Source organism: Rhinolophus sinicus, linkage group LG11, assembly GCF_036562045.2.
Source record: "Rhinolophus sinicus isolate RSC01 linkage group LG11, ASM3656204v1, whole genome shotgun sequence".
Lineage (NCBI taxonomy): Eukaryota > Metazoa > Chordata > Mammalia > Chiroptera > Rhinolophidae > Rhinolophus > Rhinolophus sinicus.
The window spans coordinates 60,429,702-60,456,439 of NC_133760.1; the positions used below are offsets into that span (position 1 = coordinate 60,429,702).

A 26,738-nucleotide genomic window follows, 5' to 3' on the forward strand; every position below is an offset into this window, starting at 1 on the left:
ATCTTTTGCTTTGGGGAGAATAATGAGTTACTGATATTTTCTCCATGTTCTATCTCGTTTGTGTGTCTCCCGCCCCCAGATACTTCAGAAAAACACTCAACATCATTCTGCAGTTTATTCCGGAGATGATTTTTATGCTGTGTCTGTTTGGGTATCTGGTTTTCATGATCATTTTCAAGTGGTGCCACTTCGACGTCCATGTGTCTCGCAAAGCTCCGAGCATCCTCATCCATTTCATCAACATGTTTATGTTCAACTACAGCGACTCTTCAAACGCACCCCTGTACCAACATCAGGTATTTCTAGGTTTCTTTCTTCTGCTATGCACTCGACTGTGTCAGATCTCTCATAATCTTGAGTATTGCAGAGAGTAATGATTTGCGAGACTGAGTCATCTTTGCCCCCAATCAAGGTCTTTACATTTCAGGACTTTTATTAAATGAGGGACAGGGCTGAGGGCAGTGTGGTGGTGCAGCTCCAGCGATTCCTGTCCGGGTAATAATGCATGAGACGGGTATTGCTGTGGGGTGGAAAATGGACTTGTACGTTGTTGGAAGAAAGAAAAGCTAATCCTTCAACGTAATTGGCTTGAAATTGTAAATGCTCCATGTAAAATTGGATAATCTCGTAATCTAAAAGTAAGCTCTAGTTAAGGTTCCCAAGAAAGAAAATGGAAATAGAATCAAGAAGCGGAGTCCCTCTGTTCATGCGGGGAGTGGGTTTGTGGAAAACTGTGGCCCAAACTCAGGCTGTCCTGTGAGCGTCTGTGGCTCGTTGGAGGTGCTTCTTACTCTTTGTTCTCGTGGCTCTTCTTTTGTGGACAGTACCGCCCAACAGCGGGACTTGATTACCATTCTGATTTCTTCCATTTCTTTCAGCCTCATTATCAACTTAATATTTTATTTTTAAAAAGAATAAATGTCCCTTGGGAGCTAAATATAAATACAATTCAGGGAATAATTCTTTGCTAACCCAAATAATTTTTTTCCTCTGGTCTCTCCCAGTGATTAACCTGATTATGTTGCTTGGAGGTAGGTTTTCACTAAAGGAAGACCCACTTCTATAACTTCTGATTCCTCTGGGTCAAGCTCTAGGGCTAATGTCCCATTGCCAGGTGACCCTGTGGTGTACCTGTCACCTGACTGTGATTGCTCATCTGGGGTGTCCTAGGGAAAGCCATGGTCCCCCTATGGCCATACATGTCCCCATAAGCTTGATTTCTAGTTGTGTTCTCTTCCCCTATAGAAGCAAATAAGAAAAAAAGTGTGACAGGGCAATTTTTAATGAAAATAATAAGGAATGATTTTAGATAATAACCAGAGAAGCCCTATACTTCTGAGAGCTCTCTTGTGGTATCGCGCCTCACTGTGACAGCACCTTTTTGTGATACATCAGTAGTAACCTTGAACCACCCATAGCTTTTAGCATTAAATGAATGTATTTGGAAGGTTTATGTGCTCACTGCTTGAGTCTGAATGAAAGTGTGCTTGGATTTCCCAAACAGGTCTTCTCTTTTAGGCAAAAGACTCCTATTCACCAAATGTTTCATGTGTCACTAGCTCTTGTCATAAACACTGAAACCCACACTTAGTCTGGAATATGCACTGAGCATTGCATAGTCGATGGCGTTTCCAGCTTTTTTCCATTAAAAAAAAACATTGTTGGGAGTTGGCTGGTTTCCCCAGGCCCTAGTATGAAGATGAATGATCTTGACACAGTTTGAAGTTTCCATAACCTCATTTTGGGGTCAAACAGCTGGAAGAGATAATGGAAGTTGATAAATACAGCCCCTTCCCAGCACTACCCTGGCTGTCTTGGGGCCATGTTTGAATATCAAAGAAGAAGAGCAACAGATAAACATAAATCTCCAGTTGCTTTGTACATCACGAGGGGGCAAGACTCGTTTAAAATTGGACAATTGGTTTCTCTTCCCCTTTTGAGCGTGTAAGTGGAGGAGGATAAAAGGTTGAACGGATAAGATGTTCCCACTATCATCACGGTAATTCTTGTTACCATTGGGATAATAAATGGCCTCACTAAGAACTCGGCCAGAACAGATGAAGACGTGTCAAGGCTGAAGAACCATTTTTTTCCTACTCTGAGCACCTCGATTCCAGTCCTTTCACTAGGTCGGACCAAGCCCTCTGAGGCCTCCTGGTTCTTTCGATGATAGCAGCTTTGAGTCACTCCTCAAAACTTTTTTTCACTTTCTTAGTGAACGCATGAAAGAAGAGACGGGGTTATGTGGGTGAGAAAGGAAATATGTAAAATGGGAGCGCTCCTGGGTTTCAAGACAGACATAAAAACCATAGATGCCTCATTGCAAAGCAAATTGTGAGAAAGAGACATGGAAGAGAGTTCTACATAGGTTTCCCAGAACCCCTTAGGTAACTCACACACAATGAGAACATGCGTCAGGTGGAGATGGTGAGGGATTTTTTTTTTTTATGTTCAGCATAGCATATATTTTTTTAAAAATTCCAACTAGTTAATGTTTTTTAATTTAAAAAAATTATCATACAAAAGTAGTATGTGTTCATTGTAGACATTAAGAAAATAAAAACTAAATTATATATAACATATATAATCTTTTTTAAAAAATTAAATTCATTGGGGTAATTGGCTCATAACAGGAAAGTTTTTTTTGTTTTTTTTTTGGAAGAGAGAGAGCTGAGATAATTGTCTTGTACCGGAAATACAAAATTACTGATTGAGATAATGCTTGTGACTTAAAGTGACCCAAGGACTTTGGGTTACCACAAAGCGACTGGTAAAGTCATGGGTCCAGCCTCACTTTTCATCCAGGGCCAGAGGCTAACTGTTCCCATGGAACAGAGTTAAAGGGACAAATAAAGTTGCCCTGATGATGTGTCTCATGAGTACTTCTTGTTCAAATGACTGGTTACATATGGTTTGACTGTATATTAAAGGGTTGCTTAGCGAATAAGGAATAAAGAGGGTGAGTTTTCAGTGCCTCCCCAATATTACACTGGGAACCACTGGACATTTCTCCATCGGCAGTTAGAACGGTCAAGGTATGAAGGTGACTGAAGTCACTGAAATGCGTTAGAGCTCTCAAAATAAAACGCCACTGAGATGTCCTATAGTTAGCATTTTTTTTATCATAAGTATGCTGTGTGGTTACCTTAAAATGATAGGAACTTACCATTTTGTTCTTGCAGCAAGAAGTCCAAACTTTCTTTGTTATTATGGCCTTGATTTCTGTGCCATGGATGCTTCTGATCAAGCCGTTAATTCTTAGAGCGAATCATCGGAAATCCCAGGTAAGAGTCATTTGTTTCAATTCACTCACCGTGGGTAGGAATGTGGGTTCCTTGGAAATAGAGATCCGGGATTTAGAGAGAACGGTGGGCTTACCAGGGCCTGCAGGACAGTAGTGAGGTGAGTAACTGGCCTTCCCCAGGTATACTTCCTTCTGCAGAGTCCAACTTTTCCTAGGGGCCTTCCTAGCTCTAGCACAATGCTCTATTAATGGCAAACACGCGTGACTCTTATGTCTTGCAAACTTTGCTCGGGGCATGTGTGTGCACGTGTGCGTGCATGTGTGTGTTTGCTATATGATATTCCCTTGTGTCAATATACCACAATAATTCAGTTCCTCTTCATATATTGATAGTAATTTGGCCTGTTTTCAGTTTTAGTAATTACAAATAGCATTGCTATAAACATCCTGTGCGTGTCTGTTGGCGTATGTGTTTTCAGAAAGTTGCAAGTAACTCATTTAAAATTGATTTACTATTTTGTGACAGCACGCAGCTCAAACATTGTGAGATGCTTAGTTAAGGGGACTGCAAAGTATATTTTGACTGGGGAAGAGGAGTCACTACGATTCACAAAGTCTCGTATCATGCTTCTTTCTACAAAATTATTCCTGTTCATTTTAACCAATTCCAGGATATGACCAGAAAAGGCAAGAGTTAGGGATGGAAACGGAGAAACTATTTTCTGTTTCTTCTTTGGTGTTTTCTTCCTTAAGTTGAGAGGGAGAGAAAATAGGATTTTAAGAATTCAAAGTAATATTAACTTGAGTCACTTTCCTCACCATGGGACAAGGAACCCACGTGGCCAAGGGGAAAGGCTTACCCAGAACCCCCTCTTGGTACCGGACACTCTGGAATTCCTGGCCAGATGGACTCAAGCCCACTTTTAGGCCCTCAAAGAGCCAACCGCACTACTGGCATTGGTACCACTGGGCCCTATGTGTGGGGAGTGTGGATGGAATGTGGATGTCGTGGGAGGGCATCTGCACAGATGTGCACGGAAGACCTTCGTGCTGTGGGGTGCAACCAGAGGTGATAGCAAAAGGATGGTGTACCATGGTACAGGGCCAGCCCTTCTGAGACTCTGAATTTGAACCAGGCCTTTCATGTTCTTATGAGGATTTATTGATCAAGAAAGGAGGCTAGAACATACCTCATTTAGGAGTTTGTTGGCTGGATTTATAGCCGTAAATATTTAAACATATGGCATGCAGACTTCCATCCTGATGTTTGCCCTGGGCCCGGCAATATTAGGTGCAGACTCGCAAAAAAAAGAAAGGTGAAGATGCTTTCATGCCTACATTGCACTATCCCACCCATGAAATCATTCTAGGAAAACTTTGGACATGGACATTATGTTTCACAACGACTTGAAAGAAATATTCTACTGAAATTCACGGATAAAACCAGGCCAAATGGAATGGTGACTACGCCTAGATTTTGTTTTTTCTTTGATTTTTTTTTTCTTAGCTATTTTTATAAAGTGATGTTTTTATTTTAAAAAGTATATTTGTGTTAGAGAAGTCATTGTTTTAGACTGTGGGGGCTGCTGTAACCAAATACCACACACTGGGTGGCTTATAAAGAACAGAAGTGTATTGCTCACCATTCTGGAGGCTGGAAAGTCCAAGGTCAAGGCTCCAAGATGCTCATTCTGGTGAGCGCCCCTTTCCTGCTTCATCGTCTGCATTTTCTGGCTGTGTCCTCTCCTGGTGGAAGGGGTGAGGGCTCTCTCTGGGGTCTCTTTTATCAGAGCACGAATCCCATTCATGAGGGCTCCATCCTCAGGACCTCGTCACTTCCCAAAGGCCCTGCCTTCTAATACTATCGTCTTTGGGGTTTAGGATTTTAACATATAAATTTTGGTGGCGGACACAAACCTTCAGACAATAGCAGTCTTTCATGTCCTAATTTTGCCTGTAGAAATCTGAGTGTTTAGGTCCCAAGGCCATGTATGTCGAAGGCACAGCTGATGATTTCATGACTGTGTATTTTTTTAAACAATAGAAAGGCCCACCTGTCCCTGCACTGATTTACTGTCAAGCCTGAATCATTTGGGACCTCCTGCAGCACATGCTCTGGAATCAGATTGCCTGGGTTTGAATCCTGGCTTTGCTGCTGACAAGCCTGACCGGCTGTGTGATCTTGGGCACATTTCTTAACCTTTCTGTGCTGTAGCTCACCGCTCTGTAAAAACAGGGTGATCATTGTGCTTCTGTAAAAAGACTGTGATTAAGGCGAAATGAGGTAATACAGAGCCTAGAACAGTGTCTGGTCTGTAGCTAATATTTAACGAAAGCCTTTATTTTGGACAGAATTGTTGTGATTCTGATTCTAAGAATGAATGTAGCACTTCCTTCCCTTGCTTGCTGACAGCTGCAGGGATCCATGATCCAAGGACACGCCGCGGAGGACATTGAAGGTGACAGCTCCAACTCTTCCCTGCGCGGCGGTGATCAGGCCACTTCTGCAGGTGCCCACAGGACCCAGGATGACCATGAAGAAGAGGTATTTGGGACCCGACACCCTGTGAATACTTCCCACTTCGTACAGATTCCAGAAGCGGATCTGGTCAGGGGCGATAGTCAAATACTTAAGAGCCAACACCAGCCCATCAGAATGAACTTTGGCAGCAGAGCTGGGAGGGTCCAGAGGACCCTGCTGCTGGCAGCCCTGTAATTGTTGAGTCTTGGGAATCTGGGGAGACCCCAGGGGAGGGGGAGCGCCTAGGAGGAGCAGAGCAACAGCTCCTCACCCACTAATCGAGGAGCACTGCAATATTTTAGCACAGGTGCTGCTGTATCTGTGACTGAGGTGAGTATCGGCGTTCAGATCTGGTGACCTAGGAAGCCCTCAATGTTACTGAGTCCTCCTGGGCTCAGAACCGGGCCCCTGGGAGTCAGCTGCGTTTATCATGAGCTTTCCCATCAGTGCCCCTCACACCGTGAGAGCAGAGCCCAAATCTAGCCTGAGATACTAGAGCAAAACGTGGGTGATTTTATTCCCACCCCCTCCCCGCTGTAGCAGCACAGCTGCCGTCACCTCCTCCTGCCTGCACCCTGGCTCTGCCGTCACTCTGGTGACTACTTATTGTAACATTATCTGCCTCTCCTGTGAATTCAGGATTTGTTTGATTCTGTCCCCCCTCCCTGCCTTCTCTGTCCAAGGGCAGCCACTCCCCCCCTCAGGAATGTGCTACATTTTCCCAGATAGAGGCAGGCAGCTGGCTGTTTTACTGCCATGATAGAGGTCCCCCACAATCCGCACCTGGTTGGGGGTTTTCGCTGGAGCTCTTTTCTGATTCTGGAGTGGGGGCAGGTTCCTGTGATTCTGAGGTGCTGCAAGGAACTCCACTGGTGACGTTAATTACTAAAAAAAAAAAAAAAAAAAGATTAATTTGAACTAATGGATGGTCAATTAGAATTAATGAAAAATCTGGATGATGGAAAATGTTTCCCGCAAGATTCTAGGTACAGAGAGTTACCATAGTAGTGGCTACTGATAGTACTAAGCCGGTCAGACCTGCTGGAAGGTTTCACAATCCAACGCACACAGCTTTGGACTCCCTAAGTCCCCGCCTGTTCAGTACAACCTCCTTCATCTGTTCTCACACCACCTCCGCCAGTTGGCTGCCCTTGTTTGGGCAACGTCAGGCTCCCCCAGGTATCATCACGCATGGTCTCCCATCACGAGGCAAACCCAGTCTTGGCTCTGCTTCCCTCTCAAAATCCTCTCCCACTTCTCTCCTCACCAGGAGTTAGCCAAACTCAAGGTTAAGGGCACAGTTCTCCAGACTGCCAAGTCTGCCCAACACTTTTGACACTAGCCACAAGTTTGGGAGACTCCAGGACCACCCTCATTCAGACCAGCCAGTTATAAATTCAGGGTCCCCTCAGACTCCTTCAGGTTCAATAATTTATCGACTGACTCATGGAACTCAGGAAAGTGCTATACTTACAGTTGGATTGTAACAAAAGTGCACAAATGAGAACCAGCCAGAGGAAGAGGCACGTAGGCAGAATCCACTGGGAGAGTTCCAGATGTCACGCTTCTGTGTCCTCAGAGATGCATTACTCTCCCAGCAGTACGTGCACAGCACTGCCAGCCCAGGAAGCTCACCTGCGCTTCAGTGTCCTGTATTTTATTGGGGTTCATTATGCAGGCGTGATTGATCAGGGGGTTATAGTCAACCTCCAGCTCCCTCCCCTCCCTGGAGATGGGGCTGGTAACACTGGCTCCAAGCCTCAACTCTCTAATCACACACAGTTGGTCTTTCTGGTGTGGCCAGTCTCCACATAAAGGATCACGTGTGGTCCCAGGGGCTCACCAAAAATTACAATGACATTTCCTTCACTTGGGAAATGCCGAGGGCTTAGAGGTTGCCTCCTAGGAGCCAGGACAAAGCTGGACTTCTCTTTGAACAGGGTTAATTCTTCACTACACGTTATTTCTTTACCCTGACCCTCTCTGCCCACTCTGTCCGTCTCTGGCCTCCCCACCCTTCAGTTCCTCCTAGCTGTTTTCATTGCTGAATTGAGAGGCGTTGACTTTTGTCTCTTCTTCTCTGAAGCATCTGACATCGTTGAGCACACCCTCAGTTCCTTCCTGGGTCTCTCTCCATCCTTGACTACAGCCACGTGGCTCACCCCCTGGTTCTCTGACCTTTTCTTTTCAGCAGGAGTGTCTTTCTTATCTCGGAATGAAGACGTTTCCCAAGGCTGGGAGCTCTTCTTCTTGTGATCTTTCCCTTGTGGATGTTCTCAGTCCTCTTAGCTCCCAGTGTCATTCCTCCCACAGGTGAGGTCTCAGGTGTCCCTTTCCAGCCTGGACTTCTCTTCTGAGCTTGTTCTGCCTCTACTGTTGTGTGCTGAGAGATTCGTGGTGCATGGGCAGCTACCACCTGGAATGCAACATGTCTGAGAATCGACTCATCTTCTCCAGTTTCTCCATTTCTGTCAGTGCCATTCACTTAGCTACTCAGACTCAAGAACCTCAGAGCCTTGGGTGACCCCGACCCTGCTGGGTAGGGGACCCTTCTCTGTGTTCCCACAATCCTGCACTTCCCTGATGACTGTACTTCCCGTACTGTTGGGTGGTAACTGTCCGTTTGCATAGTCTCCCCGTTAGACTCTGAGGTCTTGAGGGAAGCGACTGATTCTTTCCCCCACAGTGTCACAGCGCGTGAAGGAAGCAGCGAACTGCCTTGCCTTGTCTCTTCTCCCTTCAGACCTGGATTATTAAGCTGACCAACAAACTGGCTTTTTATCGGCATTCCTTTCACTTTTGCAACCAGATTAATCTTCCCCCAAATATTCCCTTATTTCCTCTGGCCACTTTCGATTCAGATGCTTTTTATGGTTCTTTGTTGACTCCAGGTTATTTTCTCAAGTCTGTCCATCATTGACCTTTCCTGAAACTTCACATCTGCGTACTGTTTTCTGCATCTCACCTACACAAGATCCCAGTTCCAGCCAAATTGTTTTCCCCCATAATTTCCCCTCATGATGTCCCCACCTAGCGGCCTTTTCCTTACCAGGAGTCATTGTCTTCACCAGGAATGTCTTGCTTCTCTTTGACCTTTGATCTCTCCCCATCCTCACGGCACAGCACACATCTCCCGTCCTCTGACGACTCCCCTCATCAACCAATTTCTCTTCTTTGAACCTTTTCAGCTATTTCTGGGAAATGTTACAGCACACATACCATACCCTACTTGGCGCTGCTGATTTTCTTTCTACAGTATATTAATGTTTGCTTTCCCCTAGTTCCACCAGAATTGTCCATAGTCTTACTGATCTGTCTTATTTATCTGTGTGTCATTTGTAGTACCTTTTCTGTAGAAAGTACCTAACGCATTAGAATAAAAATTCTCTTTCAGTTCAATTTTGGAGACATATTCGTGCATCAAGCCATCCACACGATCGAGTACTGCCTGGGCTGCATTTCCAACACCGCCTCTTACCTGCGGCTCTGGGCCCTCAGCCTGGCTCATGCAGGTGAGTGAGGCCCCCATCAGGGTCATAATCAGAGGCCATGGGCTCGTAGGTAAAAGTGCCTTCTCTGGGTTACTTCTGGCAAGTTTAGCTCTGTAATGGCTCTTCTTCCTTAGGACTAAATCACCTTTTTTTTTTTTCAGTAGGTCTGGCACTGTAATTCTGTAACTGTGTCACAAGGACCTCACCCTCACGACCCTACTCACCTCCCAAAGGCACCATCCCCAAGTACCATCAGTGTGTAGAGGCGGGTGGAGACACACAGATCCAGTCCATAGCCCGTCACATTACACGTATTCTTCTGTGTTTTGCTCCTCAGGCGTAGCGCTCTGTTACTCAGATTTCCCTCCATTGCTGTGTTCGCTGTAGTTGGCTCACTTTCCCTGGTGCACCCTGTGCCACCATGTATTTGTCCTGATGGAAACTCCCCCACTGTGTGGACCATCTCATGTGGGGCCCTAGGACACGCCTGCCTGGCTCCTCACCCGGGAGTGGAGACGTTGAATCCTCGGGTCTGCAGATCCAGGATGACCTGCGTTTGCCAGAGGAGCCCCATGGGTGAGAATGTTTCTCTTGCCTCTTGCAGAGCTGTCTGAAGTGCTGTGGACCATGGTGATGAACATCGGCCTCCGCCTACGAGGCTGGGGAGGCCTCGTCGGGGTCTTCATCATTTTCGCCATATTTGCTGTTCTGACAGTAGCCATTCTTCTGATCATGGAGGGGCTCTCTGCTTTCCTGCACGCCCTGCGACTGCACTGGTAAGGGCGTCCGCGCTGTAGAAGCTTCGTGGTCTCTAGGGTGGGAGGATAGGCTGTAGGGCCAGCCAACCGGGTTCAAAGCCTGACTTGTGTGACATTAACAACGTCACCCATTGGTGTAATATTCAATGATGTCATATAGGTGTGTATTTCATAGCCACCCTCTAATAAATGGTGGTTCCCGTTGACTCCTTCTGTTTTAAATTTCCGTTCATCATATTACAGTGGGCTTCAAAATAAGGGACACCTCCAAGTATTGGTAAGATGACAGATCTGAACGAGGCTTGCAGAGGGCTTGCTAAGCGACTCTGGGAGCTTTGGCCCCTGTGGCTGAGTGCAGGAGTCATACAAATACTACAAGCCACTATTCTCTCCGGAAACTGGGCGCAGAAGGAGGGTACCCACAAGGAAGGAAGTGCTCCCAGGAGGCCCTGGACATTCACAGATGTATCCAGAATATCTGGACACAGCCTGTCTTTAGCTTTCACTGTGCTGTCCGCCTTCCTCTAGGCCTGCTATTCGTAAAGAAAGGTTTTACACTTCACGTGTTGAGTTGAGAATCACAGCGTCCTCTGTCTCAGGTTCTCATTTCTTCCCACATCATTGCAGAAATGAACTCTCCAACATTATAAACATAAATGATTATACATGGTATCTGTGCTGTAAGGTTCTGTTTGTTCAGCAATGTGAGCCCTGTGATTTCAGATCAGGATGGAAACGAAACACGACACATACTTATAACCTCGTGGAGTGAGCTCCTCACGAGCCTTTCAGACGGGGGTGCACAGGCGAGGGCTTCTTTGTGGGGTTCTGGGAGCCGGGTGGTGATGCTGTGGTCCATTGAGGCCACTAGCAGAGGCCTCTCGCTATGTGATTAATCCCCATTTTCCTGCCCCCAACAACAGGGTGGAGTTCCAGAACAAGTTCTACGTTGGGGCTGGTTACAAGTTTTCTCCATTCTCCTTTAAAAACATCCTGGATGGGACAGCCGAGGAATAGCTGCAGGTCTGATGGCTGCAGCCACCTCCTGCACCAGTTATGTGTTTAACATCAGCCTGTGCAAGACAGTCGGTGGAATGCTTGAGGCAGGAAGCCATGTATTACTCACTTACAAGCCTGGAGATTTGATATGACTTCACCATGTCCCAGAGGAACTACACTGGCAAGTCATTTCAACCTCATGTGGGGTCTTAATTGTCAAATACTAAAATGGTTAAGAAATGGGAGGGGGCACTAAACTCATGTTTTCTTCCAATATTTTGAGGACTATAAGAGAATAAACTTCTGGGCCTTTCACTTTTTCTTTAAGATGTCTTTATTCAAAATTTTATTCCATAAAATTTAGTGTTGAGAATTACATGGCAAAGTTAAACAATAGAGTTATACAAACTAATTCAGGAGAAGGATTATATTTATTTTATTCCTTCATTTCCTGCTTCCTCAAACACCTTTTTTCCTTGTCTGGGGCTAAGCTCTACAAGATTAGGAACTTTCTCATGAATGTTCAGTCCAGGTGGGAAAGAAGAGATAATGTTCTGTGTTGGATGAGGGGCTCACCCCGTGTGGCTCTGCGTTGTTAAATCTTGTGGAATGAAGTGTGGCAACATATCATCAATGACTTTGTTTACTCTCAAACCACAATATGCTGGAGTAACTGGAGAAATTGATTCGTAGGCTTGGCCAAGTTCTGGAAAATGACGTGATAGGTAGTGTGCCCTGACACTCTCTGGGTTAGTTGGCCCCGAAGTCATTTCTTAGGGCACCTGGCTTGGTAAACTCCTAAGAGCGAGGGGTAGAATAAGATTGTTCCAAATGGACACACAGACCAATGGAACAGAAGTGAGAGCCCAGAAATAAACCCACACACATGTGGGCAACTAATTTTTGACTAGAAGCCAAAAAACATAAAACAGAGCAAAGAAAGTCTCTTCAATAAGTGGAATTGGGAAAACTGGAAAACCGCATTCAAAAGAATGAAACTAGACTGCTGTCGGGCACCATACAAAAATGAACTCAAAGTGGATTAAAGCCTTGAATCTAAGGCTGAAACAATAAAATACACGGAAGGAAACATAGGTATCAAATTTATGGACCCTGCTTTTTGTGAACTTGACCCCAAAGGCAAGAGAAGTAGAAGCAAAAATAAATGAATGGGACTGCATCAAACTAAAAACTCCTGCACAGCAAAAAACGATCAACAAAACAAAAAGGCAGCCAACTGAATGGGAGAAGATATTTGTAGACAACACCTCCGATAAGGGGCTAATATCTAAAATATACAAAGAACTCATACAACTCCACAACAAAAAAACAAATAGTCCAATTAAAAAATGGGTGGGGGACCTGAACAGACACTTCTCCCAAGAAGACATACAAAGGACCAACAGATACATGAAAAATTGCTCACCTTCACTAGCCGTTAGGGAAATGCAAGTCAGAACCACCATGAGATACCACCTCATACTTGTTAGAATGGCTGCTGTCAACAAGAAGAAATGTGCTGGAGAGGATGTGGAAAAAAGGGAACTGCTGGTGGGATTGTAAATTGGTGCAGCCTCTATAGAAAACAGTATGAAGGGTTCTCAAAAAATTAAGAATAGAGTTAGTATATGATCCAGCAATCCTTCTGGGTATCTACCCCCAAAATTTGAAAACACTTATTCTAAAAGATATATGTACCCGTATGTTCATTGCAGCATTATATACAATAACCAAGATACGGATACAACCTAAGTGTCCTTTAATGGATGACTGGATAAAGAAATACATATATATATATAATGGAATACTGTTCTGCCATGAAAAATGAAATATTGCCATTTGTGACAGCATGGATGGGTCTTGAGAGTATCATGCTAAGTGAAATAAATCAGATGGAAAAGGACAAGAGCCATGTAATTTCACTCATGTGGGATATAAAACAGCAAAAAATGAACAAACAAAACAAACTCATAGACACAGACAACAGTATGGTGGTTACCAGAGTGGAACGGCGTCAAATGTATGGTGATGGAAGAATATTAGACTTTGGAGGGCAATGAAATATACACACAATGTATTATAGAATTGTACACCTGAAACTTATGTAACATTATTAACCAATGTTATGTAATAAATTTAATTTAAAAAAACACACACACAAAAAACTAGTTCCATCGACTGTTTAGTCTTAATGACCTTTATCCAGGTTAATTATAATCTCTGTGGTAACTCTCCTGGTAGTGGGTTGACTCTTGCTCACGGAAATGTCATTGCTCACACCCAAGGAAGCTTCCATGTCACCTTCGTGACTTGTCCAGCACAATTTAAGGCTCAGTTAGATAATCAACACATAGTCATTTAATGATTAAAACATGTTGAACCCTAGAATGACAGTTGGAATCAGAAGATGTATACATTCAAGTTCTAGCTCCGATACTTTATCATTTGTGCCCTGGGGCAGGAAATGGAGTCGTTCTCGTCATTACCAATATGAGGACAGTGATCTCACCTCTGGGTTGTGGAAGGAGATTGTAAAGCACTGGGCCACTGCCCAGTACTCAGTCAATGATATTGACCCTATGATACCAGGGTCACTGGACAGTTTCAAGGTTCTCAGCTCATTGCTGCCCTTCTCAACAACTGTTTAAAAATCTGCTCTGCTTAGATGGGTCACCAGCCTCTTGCCCTGTAGTTCTAAACAGCAATGGCTGCAAGAACAGATTTTAAAGGGCAAACTTCCCTCTGTGCCTTGCCAAGACCCTTGCTCTTATAGAAATTCCTCCAGCCTACCTGAGAACAACATATTAGTTTCCTTCAAGTTCTGGCAGCCTCTTGTCTCCAAGAGGGATGTAATTTCCCCTTCATGAAGGGATCAGGTGAAGGGCTAGCTGAGAAGGGGTGTGGCCTGGTTGTCACTCACTTGCTGGGAATGCAGGGTTGTCCTTAAATAATTCTGTTCACAGAACTGAGCTGAAAGGGGAGGAGAAGCCCTGGGGGCCAGGCTTCTGGGGAAGGTAAGTCCAGAAGCCCCTGAGAGGCCGCCAGTGGTCCAAGGTCCATGTGAGATTTGGCTGCGGTAAGGGGGAGTGAAAGAGCCCAGAACTGGAAGGATTTCCAAGAAATACCTAGAGGTAAGGAACTCCGACTGGCAACATGGATCTGGATTTATTTCTCCTGCTCTGGGATGATGGGGGATGTGGACCATTTGTAGCTGGCTGACGGCAAGTGGTGTATGAAACTTTCACTCTTCTTACTGATGATACTGCAAAACAAATTACATTATGCACATACACACAAGTTCAGTTTGAAAAACTCTGCAGTGGCCCAATTATTTCTGGCTAAAAAATTCAGTATAGCAAAATGCAATGGGATAAAATGTCCATCCGTTCTGTAGAATTTTTTTTTTTTATATTGGGGATGGGGAACAGGACATTATTGGAGAACAGTGTGTACTTCCAGGCCTTTTTCCAAGTCAAGTTGTCCTTTCAATCTTAGTTGTGGAGGGTGCCGTTCAGCTTCAAGTTGTTGTCCTTTCTGTCTTAGTTGTGGAGGGTGCAGCTCAGCTCCAGGTCCAGTTGCCGTTGTTAGTTGCAGGGGGCGCAGCCCACCATCCCTTGCAGGAGTCGAGGGGGTCCGAACCAGCAACCTTGTGGTTGAGAGCCCGCTGGCCCATGTGGGAATCGAACCGGCAGCCTTCAGCGTTAGGAGCATGGAGCTCCAACCACCTGAGCCACCGGGCCGGCCCAGTTCCATAGAATTTGTTTGAATGAAGCTTGAACTCCATCTGAGCCTTTCAGTTTCAGAGAAAGTCCCCAATATGTCAATTCTTTATTAGACTTTTTTGAAGGTAGGTCATGGGTTCCTTTCCCATTGTACTTTTCAAGGAACTGATGGTGAGGGCTGTGAAGCGTTCTTCCCCATGTTATTCCCTATTTTCCTGAATTGGTCTGACTGATCATTTGTCCATCTACCCATCCATCCTCTTCCTAGTTTTAGAACACTGGTGTCAAAACTGCTGCCCGTGGGCCAACTGCGGCCCGCAATCCGTTGTTAATTGGCCTGCAGCAAATTCCAAAAATATATTTAGTTTACTTAAATAAACCAGGTGAGGCAATACGTACTTCACCTCGAGTGAGTGGCCTGGCTGTTTGTGTATTTTACCGCATATGGCCCTTGGTGAAAAACGTTGAAAAAAGTTTGGACACTCCTGCTTTAGAATGACGTAAGAACCCAACAGGGATTTAGAATGACGTAAGAAACCAACATTTCTTTTTCAGACTTGCGATTACCGTATCTCTCACTAACATTCCTCCTCTTCATCTCTATGAAATATTTTGTCCTTTTCTTTATGAAACTTTTGGCTGAAACTCTAGAAAATACTAAGCGAATCCTTTCCATATGTGTTAACTTGGAGTTAGTGTTTGAGTGTCTTCTTAATGACTTGGAATGTAAGCCCCTTTACAATACACAGACATAAATGGCCACATCCTAATAATCTGTCCACACCTCTGCGCCCCCCCCCCCCAACATGTCCCCATCAAAGAAATCCTGTTGTTGATGACCCTGTATAACCTCTTTAGGCAGGATGAGAGCTTTTGTCTGATGCACGTAACTTGTACATTTGTTTCTTCCATCTCTTGGCAGCCTCCCTTGACATTGGGAACCCACATTGCGGATGGGCTTTGACCCTTTTCAAGGGCGGGGCATTAGAAAGATCGATCTTACAACTGGTGGCACTGAACACTGCGTCAGTGGCTGGGCAAGGGTCTGCTTGCTCTTCTGAATAGAGTTTGAGTGAGTCACACATCACTGCCACCTTTTTCCCCACCCCACCTCACCCCTGCACCAACGAGGCCGTGCCAAACTGAGGTGTGGAAGGTTTTTCTTTCTCTAAAATATACTGATTATACAATATAGACCAACAAGGCTGTTTTTAGTGAAAATGATCCATTTTGTTGTGCCTTTCGTAAGTAAGATGAGGTGACTGGTTTGGGGGAATATCAGTGTTATATCTGGTTGGAGCAGTTTTCAGGTCTTATTTTCCAATAAGCATCTAGCACCTGTGAGGGTTTCTTAACACCCCTTAAGTTTACCCTTGAAATAAGATCAGTCTACTTCAGAAAACAAGTAACTTTTTCTTTTTCGTTTTGTGGTTTTTCATTTGAGCCCAGTGTGTTCTAATGTTAGCAGAATATTAGCAGTGAATGCCTTTGGAAATATATGTGTTTGATAACTTCATAGATACTTAAGAACTTACCCTGAGTGTATTTGATTTGTGATTATGGTGAAATTTTAGAAATTTAGTTGATACCTTTATTCAGAGATGAAAAAGAGTATGTACTACCATGAGTGCTTATGTTGCAATGGCACTGTGCCATATTATACAAACATCCTCTCATTTAATCTTTATAACATACTTAAGAGGAAGTTTATCTGTTAAGAATTGCACACAATTGGCTAATCTGAGTGCAGTTGTGTTTATAATTAATGACAGCCAGTTGCAGATTTCTTTGTTCCTTCTCTTCTCCTATTGTTTCACTTGACTAGCCTTAAAAAGAACAATGGAGAGAAAAAAAGAATCGCACACAACTGCTAGTAAGAAACAGAGACCAGAAATAACAGTGTCTTAATAAGAGGGAGCTTTTATTTTTATTTTTTCCCATGTAAAAGATGTCTGGAGGTAGGCAGTCCAATACTAAGGGAGCTCCACGTCTTCAGGTCCCAGGCTCTTTCTTGGTTGTGTTCCGCCAGACTTCGCCCAAAGTTTCCACCTTTCCATTTCATGTTTGTATCATGACCCAAGGTGCCTGCTGAAGTGTCAGCCATCATGTTTCCGTGATCCAGAAAGAGGCAGGAAGACGAGGGGAAGGGGCAAAGGGACTTCTCAGACGCGCTCTTGACCTGCAACAACTTCTACCTGCATCTCAGTGGCGACCCATTCAATAAGGTACAAGGGAAGACTTGCTGTTTCTCCCACAGGCAGCTAGTCTTGTTTTCACATGAAGAAACAGATGTAGAAGAGATGAAACTGGGTCAGTCTCAATCTCCTCACGGCTGCTGACTTCCTTCCTCTCTCCCTTCTTCCTCCTTCCCTCCCTGCCTCCTTGAATCCTTCTTTCCTCCCCCCTTTCTTTCTTCCCTTCCCTCCCTCCCTCCTTCTCTCCATTCCTTTCTCCTTCCCGTCTTCATTTTTCCTCCCTCCATCCTTTCTTCCTCCTTTGCTTCCTATGTTTGTTAATTCAGTAGGCATAAACTGATAAATAACGATGTTTTATTAATATAATTTTGTCATTTATTATAGAAGATAAGCAATTTTACAATTTCATCTACAATTTGTATATCATCTTGTGAATTGCCTAGCCATATAATTTGTCCATTAATTTATTGGGATCTTAACATTTTCTTGTAATTTGTAGTTTATATCTACTGCAAACATTAGTGGTGTGTGTATATATACACACACATATATACACACACATATATGTAATGTACATACACATATACATTATGTACATACATTTTGGAAAATGCTTTTCAACACTAAATAGTCTTTCACGTAAGAGATTTTAAATTATATTCTGTTATGGGAATATATTGTAATATTTTCAGCCACTTCTCTACTCGTGTGTATTTAGGTTGTACCTGATTCTTTTGTTGTTTTCATATCTCTCTATATATGTAATGTGTGCTTGTGTGTGTGTGTGTGTGTGTGTGTGTGTGTGTGTACATACACACTTTATCTTAGAGAACTTTATCATTTATAAATAACTTAGGTCATTTATCTTAGAGAACTTCCCACATTCTGGATTTTTCTTATTGCATGCCCATGATGTAGTTTAACATGTTTCTTTATCCCCTGTGTAAACTGGTAGTTAGAGCTAGAGGCTTGATCGAGTCCAGGTTCAAATTTTTTTTTTTTTTTTTTAATGAGACTACATCATGGTGATGTATACTCCCTTTGCATCTTATCAGGAGCCATATAATATCTGACCGTCTCTCTTGCAGTAACATTAGAATCTTTCAGTGGGTCAGGTGTTAATCAGTCTTATCCATGTGTCTAAGTAAAGTTCTCCGTCAGCCTTTCACCTAATAGTTCATCAGCCACTGTCAATCATTGCCTCGGTCTATTATTTCATTAGAAATTGCAAAATTGTAATAATTTAATTCCGTCATTCTTTCTGCATGTAGTAGCTGACATTAAAGAATAATTTTCTGTCATCAACTGTCTGGTTACTCTGAAATACAGACAATTTGTACAAGAAGGCAAGATATTTACTAGTTCGTAAAACAATCAGTTGGTTTCTTAGTATTTGCCAAAGACGATCAATGAGATTTTCATTTTAGTAATCCTATGAACAATGGGTTTTGATGTCTTTCAATTCTTTGCATTCTTCTTATATATCTGATACATAATGAATTCATTTATATTGATGTTTCTAACTCAAAATTAGGATTATAAGATTTTTATATAACTTCTTTGATTTTTGTATCTTTTTTCTCTTACACTGAAAATCTTGGTTCCTAATAATTTTAACATAAATACTTATTTGCTTTATCGTACGATATGTACTAGTATCAAAATAATGAAACTAATATTATAACTATAATTTCTGAGAACAGATTAGGAGTTCTGTTTACCCCACTAGAGATGTAGAGTTAAATTATCGTGTCTTAAAGTCATTTGAAAAAAAAATTTACTAACTTGACACTTAACTTTGTTTTATTTTTTCTTTTGATTTTCGGGGTCAAGAATCCCTTTTAGAGGGAAATACAAAAAAGGAGGAATGAAAAAATGTTCCATGCGTTTCTGTCAGTAGTAAATGAAAATAACACACAAGAAAGCCATGTTTGCACTGTAAACCATGGGGTGCATGGAAATCAGGAGGGCTGGCTACTGTGATTATTTCTCTGCAGCAAAGCCCACCTTCACTCCCAGTCAGAGGATGCTATTGGTAAGATTGTCAAGAGTTCACCTGACCCCCGTACAGAGTTGATTACTAGCCAGTGGGGCCCAATTGTCTCAGTCGGCCATTTAACCTCTCTGTGTTTCAGGTTCCTCATATGTAAAATTGTAATAAGTGATCATTTCTACTTTATATTTTCTGTGAAGATTAAAGAAGAATATGTACTCAATTATATTTCTTCTTCCCTCCTCCACTTCCATCAGGGAAGCTGTGTGGAAAATCTGAACCATTTAGAAGATGGCAACCAAGCGGACAGAACCGGTTACCATCATTAGCCTTCGGAAGTTGAGCCAGGAGACTCCAGAACCACAGCCAAAAGGTAAGATTATTTAGAAGTCTCCGACCCTCAAGCTGCTTCTTAATTTTGCCCCTACCCTGTATTTACTAGGTTTTATGATAACGAATTGGTTTTCCAACATCCTCCAAGGGTGAGCCATAATCCACACACATTCCCTTCCACGGAGGCGGTTGCTTTCCCTTTGTCTTTCCTTGTTAGAGCCAAAGACGTTCACTGTGGAAGATGCCGTGGAGACCATTGGCTTTGGACGTTTCCACATCGCCCTGTTTCTGATCATGGGTAGCACTGGGGTGAGTGCTCCTTGGAGATTGTTTGAGTCTCCAAAGCTAATTCATTGTCGGACACAAAGAATCTTCCATTGACCTTGAGCTCAAGGCTGTCCATTCAGGGAGGAGTGGGAAAGGAAACAGGAATCCTGTAAAGAGGACCATCCAAAAATAATTTTTATCCACCTTAGGCAGGTGTGTGGTTATCAGCAAATGAGTATCTGTGTTCCATGGTTTGGGGGTTCAATACCCATTTAAGAAAATGGTTTAAATTGTTTTGCTTGGAAGAGCGGAGCAAGCTATGATATTCTAAGTAAAATTAGACACGGGTTCTCAAACATTTTGTGCTTAAGAATCACCTGGAACACCTGTTGTAATTACAGATTTCCAGATCCTTTATGGGCACTGAGGAAGGTTTGTTATTTACTATCCGCTATTTTGAGAAACAAAGAAGAGTGACAGCTCAGCCCTAGGGCTTTCACAATTAGTGGGCTGTACTAGGAAACCACTTGGGCTTCCTCCTTTTGTAGGTGGAGTGAAAACATGTTAAGAACCCCATTCTGAGATGCATAATGATAGAGATACAACACAGAATGGAAAATCTGAGACAAGTGGTCAACATAGCAATGGTTTTAGGTAGGAGAAAAGGTAACTAAGAGAGAGACCAAGAGTAAACAGTAGAGCCTTGACCCTCACTGCTCAGCTAAATGGTATAAGAAAAAGAGTGATGTGAGCTGGAGGTAGCACATGACAAGTTCTGGTGCATCTATCAAAAGCCTTGCATTCTCAGGAGGCAGCCGAATATAAAAAGAAACACAAGGCATGTCCTACTCCGATTGTTATAATAACCAATAGTACGGGTCAAATATTTCTTCATCTATACATTCATCCTGCCGAGGCTCCGAATTTTTTTTTTTTTTAAAGATTTTATTGGGGCAGGGGAACAGTGTGTACTTCCAGGTCTTTTTCCAAGTCAAGTTGTTGTCCTTTCAGTCTTAGTTGTGGAGGGCGCAGCTCAGGTCCAGGTCCAGTTGCCATTGCTAGTTGCAGGGGGCACAGCCCACCATCCCTTGCAGGAGTCGAACCGGCAACCTTGTGGTTGAGAGCCCACTGGCCCACGTGGGAACTGAACCAGCAGCCTTTGGCGTTAGGATCTCCGAGCTCCAACTGCTTGAGCCACGGGGCCAGCCCGGCTCCGAATTTTTAAGATTCCGTATTTTGAGAGACAGAAAGGTGTGGATGGATAGGGTTTTATCATCACCTCTCCTTTGCTTTCAACCAGAATGTCTCCCCTTCTGCTTTGCATATTTGGTTTCTAGTATGTTGTATTTCACGCTTCCCTTGCTAAACAGTGCTAGAAATGCTCTGTGTCTTTTACCTTCAAATAGTTTGGGAATCTGTCTTTCAGAAATGTAGAAATTTTTCACTTCCCCAAATCAACCAAACTACTCATAGAAAGGAATTACTCTCTGTTCTTATCTGTACTAGAAAGAGCGTGCCATTGTACCCCCTTCCATTGTACCACTTCTCTATGGGTAACCCCCATCTCCACATCCATGTCCATGGAGATTGTATGTTTCTTGCACATTTATGCTTGATGTTGTTGTTGTCTGCTGGTCTTCTTTAAGCATTTTACAGGTTGCTTCAATTCTTCCCAGCCCACTAGCTAGGAAGGGGCCTTTACTTCCCCCTCCCTATCCCACACACACACACACACACACAGAAAGAACTGCTTGTTTGGGTGTGGTAACCAAATCCCTCTGCTGGTTTAAGGATGGGCTGCTTTGGGGACCAGGATCTTCTCACTGGAATAGATGTGTTGACAGTGATGGGCGTGCTCTGTCAGGCCATGGCCTGTTTAGGCTCTTGTTCAAGCTCTTGTTCATGGCATTTGGAGCAATAGCTGGTCTCAGGGTCTCATACGACTGGGATGTATGTAAGAGCATCACAGCAGCAGAGCAGCCTGTCTGTGACCAGGGCTCCTGGTCCTGGTCTTCTCTAAGGTCTTCCATGAGGAGTTCTAAAGTCTTGTACAGTGCTGTTCCTATATGCCTCCTGCGTAGCTCCTGGCTGGTCCCTCTTCTCTAAGGCTATTATATCAGAGTGGGGCAGAGTCATATCCTTTATTGGCGTATTTCCTCCTGAGACTCCACTCCCCGTAAGAAGGGAGTAATATTGACCCAACTGCTCTGTATTACTGGGGGAGAGACGTTTAATAAATCGAACTTTCTCCTGAAAATCAAACACGCTATGTCTTATTCATGATACTTGTTGGACTAAAACATCCTAGCTATCTGAACACCAAACATGACTATAATACTCTCCAAGGGCAGACGAGCTATTGTGATTTACTTCAAATCCCCACACATTAGCTCACATCACTAGCCCTTTCTTGTTCCAGACCGTCAAGTTACACAAATACAAATAGTACTATAATAAGTACCTCATACAAAATCTTATTGTTATCAACAGAACATGTCCCAAGCAAATTCATTTCCCCCTTTGGTTTCCTCTTTTCCCTTCCTCTTACCCTTATCCTTTTCGGTGATGTCATTTTCATCCCTTCTTCCAGGCACAAAGCCTCAGAATCATCTTTGACTTCCTTCTTCATTATCCTGTGCTAATGTTCAGTCATCTATTTCTGTTTATTCTGTCAATTCTTTCCTAGCATCTACTTCACTTCCCTGGGAGATGAACTCACCTTGTAATGGATAGCAAGATACGAACAGAGGATGATATTCAAACTTTCTATTGAAAGAAATATTTCGTCATATATCTTACACTAAGTTTGCTAAGAAGACATCTTTCCTGATGATGAACTCTTACTGCTGTGTCCTTCTTGCATTCTTGTTTTCTCGCTTTCATGAATCTTGCCTCCCCCTCCCAACTTCTTGAGAAAGGGCCTATTTCAAAAATTCATTTGCAAGGGGTATGTCCTGAGATCTTCACAATGACAAGTACAAGACAACAAAGCTAGGTTGATGTCGCTGCTGGCGGTTAGCTAGGTTCCCTTACTAGCTAAGCAACTGGCCTCCACACAACACCCTCATCGTGCTATAACGCAAATGCGTGAATCTCCAACATCACAAGTGGGTATGTCTGGGGACCACTTCAAAAGGTTCAAAGCATAAATGTCCTATCAGTGAGAGCCAAGGTTCTACTATGCTTCTTTATCCAACTAGCAGTGCTGAGTGGGTACACAACAGGTGCTCCCTATGTAGGGGAGGGGAAGGAAGAGGTCAGTGCTAGAAGTGTGATGGACAGGCGGATGTGGGAAGACGTGATGACATGCTAGCACTTAGACGTGGTCTTTTTCCTCCTTCTTCCTAAGATTGCCGAGGCCATGGAGATCATGTTAATAGCAGTTGTTTCTCCTGTCATCCGCTGTGAATGGCAGCTGGAGAACTGGCAGGTGGCATTAGTGACCACGGTGAGTGCTTGCTTCCTGTGCTGCAAATGAGCAAACTGAGGGCTTCCGCTCCCCTTCCCCATCCCACAGGCCTGAGAGCCAAAGGAAACCTCACCACTTGGTGTGATGGCTTCCAAATCTCATGGGTTTGCAGGCCCGAGTTAGCATTTGAGGCCTTTCTCCCCTTTTTCACCTTTTCCGCTAGAGAGCATTACCTTGAATTGCTTATTTTCCAGCTCCTAGCCAAAGCCCCAAAGAAATAAATGCAAATCAAAGAAAGTAACTCCTAAGCCATGGGTTAGTTATGGTGTAACTATGAACTATTAGTTCAGATCACTGAGTCTACTTAGTTGAACCATGGTGACTTAACCAATCACCAAATCACCCTCACTGAATTGTCTGTGTTACACATTCAACTTTTCTCAAAGACCATTATGAATAAGCTTTGGAATTGCACACTTAAGTTTTGCTGCAAAGTGGAATTAAGGATATTATCTAACATTCTTTAAAAGGCATTTCAGTACCAATGACTTGCCAGGAGACTGCGTGCGTGTGCGTGTGGGAGGCAGTGTCCGCAGTTCCATGTTGGTTAAACAGAGAGTGAGGAAGTGGGAGCAGTCGAGGTTGCAGAGACAGGCGGGCGCCAGAAGCATCTCAGACATTGTGCATGGGCTCCAGTCTGTACACCCCCCAGAGGCCACTGTGCCCCCACTTGGGCCAAAGTACACAAACCTTCTAAGCAAAATATAGTTCACACAACTAGGTGTTGTGACAGTTTATCAAATTACCAGTTTGTATGACAAAAGTAAATTTTACACAAAGGCATTATTGACTTCACAGTCGTCACGTAGTTCTCATTAAATGAATTTTAACGTACACCTTCTATCATGCAGAGAGCCGTTAGATCTTTAAAAAGAAATCTTACAAGAGGCTCTTCAGGCAAAAACATGTTGGAATGCACATCCACTGTGGCTGGTGGGGAAGCATTGAAGGGGTTAAAGAGGAGCATGATCAGTTTTCCAAGAACCCCGAGGAGATAAGGTTGGAGGGTGGAGTAGTTAGGGGGCTGTGATGGGGGCGGTGGTGGTGGTGGTGGTTGTGTGGCAGAGTGCGTGGAGGTAAGAGTGTGTGTCCTGAGAGTATTTAGCAGGTGACATCAGCTGAGATGGTCAAGTCAGCCAAGGAGCTCAAAGAAGCACAAGGTGAGGTGTGGAGAGTTGATTACATGGGTATTGAAGCTGGTTTTCATGAAGGTGCCAGGAGCCAGGTGCCAACATCCTCACTGAAAGAGGAGAGTGTCTGGGAGGTAGATAGATGCTGATGGTAGAGGATGACAGAGTCAGATGGCAGAGGCCTCAAAGGAGGGTAAGACTCTGTAAGAGCATGTGCGTTATGGTCTGAAACTGGCAGTGGAGAATGCCAGAAGGTCCCCCCTGACTCCCAGCCTTCTGGGGGTTATGGGGGAGAGCCACCCTTGCTGTGGAAGGCTGCAGCTGAAGAGGTGTTCATACCTCTCCTTCACTGCCTTAACCAAATTTTACCCAGGAATTCTTATCTGTGTTGGATACCAGGAAAAACTCCCCCACACATGAGGAACTGATCTGAGTTCCCCTCTCCGATAATGTATGTTATATGCCCAGTTGTGTTTCCTTCTGGCTCTTGGAGGCCAGGAAATTGGTAGCCCAGTTATATGTTCAGTCACAGCAGCAAATGTAAGAATCTGCTGTAGGGGCAGAAAAAGTTTCCTCTTCCCTCCCAGGTTCTTGGGCTAGTCTAATAAATTAACATAGGACAGGTTAACAGGAGAAAAACATTTAATTTTGTATGTATAGGAGCCCCATAAAAATATGAGGCGAGTTGAGTATTTGAGGCTTATGTATGTACACTATCCTGAGCTAAAGAATAGGAAGGGGGACAGGGGATTCAAAGGGGAGGAGGGTAAGAGAGCAGATGCTTGGACATTCAGATAAAAGTTACCTCTGACAATAGTGTTCTGTCTGAGCCAGGCTCTCCCTATCTAAAATTTTTTAGGTAGTTAAAGGAGAGGTAAAAGTTTTGGTGCTTCTTTTTTTTTCTTTTTCTTTTTTTCTTTTTCTTTTTTTGCTTTTGAGTCTGTTGGGTCTTTATTACCTTCAGCTCAAAATAATCCACATACCAAAGTGGCTTATTTTAGGGTCACATCTTATCTTCTCTTTCATCACTCTATTTTCTTAGCTCCATTTCCCTCTTTAAAATTCCTCTTTTATAATGGTTGTACTTGCTCTTTTTGTGTTTTGTTTGTTTGTTTGTTTTTAAAGCTCTAATATTTTTAGGAAAGAGAATGCGTATAAATAAAAAATAACCAAAGATCTCACCTGGGCTTGCAATTAAGTGACTGAACTTTTTTTTTTTGGTTCTACATACAAAATATAGTTGTAGTTTAGAACGCATTCCTGTCAATCCTTGTATGTGTAGGGTGAGTGCTGTAGTGCGATGTGTAATTATCCGGGCTCCACTCCCAGTTGCTCTGTAGGTATGCATGTCTTCCTGCCTGAGAAGACTGGAGAATGCTGCATCTGTCACTCCCAGGAAATGACACCGCATGGTACAGTTTCTGTATTTATGGCTGACATCTCCTGGGTTGCACTTATGTCGTTCCTAATGACACCTACAGAGGCTCGTCAGTGTCAGCGGTAACATGATTTCCTCGTTAGGTGGGTCACAGCTCAGAAGACTTTTCTCTAGGTACGTACCTCAGTTAGATGTGGCTGTTTCCTGCTCCAAGTTCCTCTGGTCCGCCGGTCCTTTAGTCTCTGTGTTCCTCGTCGTGCCTCTGAGTCCCATCTGACTTTGGCACGCGTTCCCTGGGGTCACTGATCACAGCCTTGCTAACAGGAGAGGCCCAGGCCGATTTAGCAAGGAGGCACCATTTTCACCAGCTCCCAGGCTTCCCGTCCCCAAATGATAACCCCACTTTCTGGACAACCTGGCCTGAGCAGTTGATAACTTGAGTAACCTTCAGGACTGTGGGTGAAGTATGGCCCACATTTTTGTGACTAAGAGTTAATGCAGAAGAAACGAAACTTCATGTGTGCATAAATCAGAAACAGGTCATTTCTACACTAAAAATAAGTACCGAAGAAAACACTCCAAAGGGAGGGAGGGAAGAAGAGAGGGGGAGAGAGAGAGAGCTCTTTGTGTCTCCATGAGTCTCCCAAACAGGATTGCAGAGTTCACAAGCTTTGGGGTTCCCATAAGCTTTAAGTCATGGTTTATGTTCCAGACACACTTAATAGTAAATAACTGAACCTTAAGAAACTCATTTCTTTACACCGAATGGAAAGAAAACAAGAAAGAAAAAAGAATCTGCCAGTTATGGTGGAGAACATTGTAAAATTTGAATTTAATCTTACTCGACTATTTCCTTTACGTTTACTAATTAGCTGATTTAGTTTAGTCCAGTTGTAATTTAGTCTGTGAGCACAACACAACATCTCAAAAACGAAAGTATTTTGTGCCCTAGGCAGTTAGTCTATTGTTTCCTTTTACTTTCCCTTTTTGGAGGGAGTTTGATCATTCTTGTTTCCACAGTACAGTCGTGTGCTGTATAGCGATGTTTTGGACCAGTGCCAGTGGTCCCATCAGGTTATAATGGACCTGAAAAATTCCAGTGGCCTAGTGATGTCATAGGCATCCTAACATGTTGCAACGCACGACTCACGTGTGTGCGGTGATGCTGGTGTAAACAAACCTGTGCTGCCCATGGTATAAAAGTAGAGCACGTACAATTATGTACAGTGCACGATACT

General features: G+C 43.6%; 2 protein-coding genes across 10 annotated transcripts in view; both read left to right on the forward strand.

The window, feature by feature from the left end:
• Positions 1–11,333, forward strand: part of ATP6V0A4 (ATPase H+ transporting V0 subunit a4) — a 57,285-nt gene extending 45,952 nt beyond the window's left edge. For all 8 annotated transcript variants that reach the window (XM_074315313.1, XM_019750467.2, XM_074315312.1 and 5 more), the window contains 6 exons: positions 80–296; positions 3,183–3,284; positions 5,658–5,789; positions 9,160–9,277; positions 9,861–10,032; positions 10,938–11,333. In XM_074315313.1, the coding sequence (XP_074171414.1) occupies positions 80–296; positions 3,183–3,284; positions 5,658–5,789; positions 9,160–9,277; positions 9,861–10,032; positions 10,938–11,031 (835 nt within the window). In that variant the 3' untranslated portion in view covers positions 11,032–11,333. The remainder of the gene's footprint in view (positions 1–79; positions 297–3,182; positions 3,285–5,657; positions 5,790–9,159; positions 9,278–9,860; positions 10,033–10,937) is intronic.
• A 5,033-nt stretch (positions 11,334–16,366) lies between these two features.
• Positions 16,367–26,738, forward strand: part of SVOPL (SVOP like) — a 47,383-nt gene continuing 37,011 nt past the window's right edge. For both annotated transcript variants that reach the window (XM_019750519.2, XM_074315317.1), the window contains exons 1-4: positions 16,367–16,960; positions 19,181–19,296; positions 19,474–19,565; positions 22,873–22,971. In XM_019750519.2, coding sequence (XP_019606078.2) covers positions 19,215–19,296; positions 19,474–19,565; positions 22,873–22,971 — 273 coding nt within the window. In that variant the 5' untranslated portion in view covers positions 16,367–16,960; positions 19,181–19,214. The remainder of the gene's footprint in view (positions 16,961–19,180; positions 19,297–19,473; positions 19,566–22,872; positions 22,972–26,738) is intronic.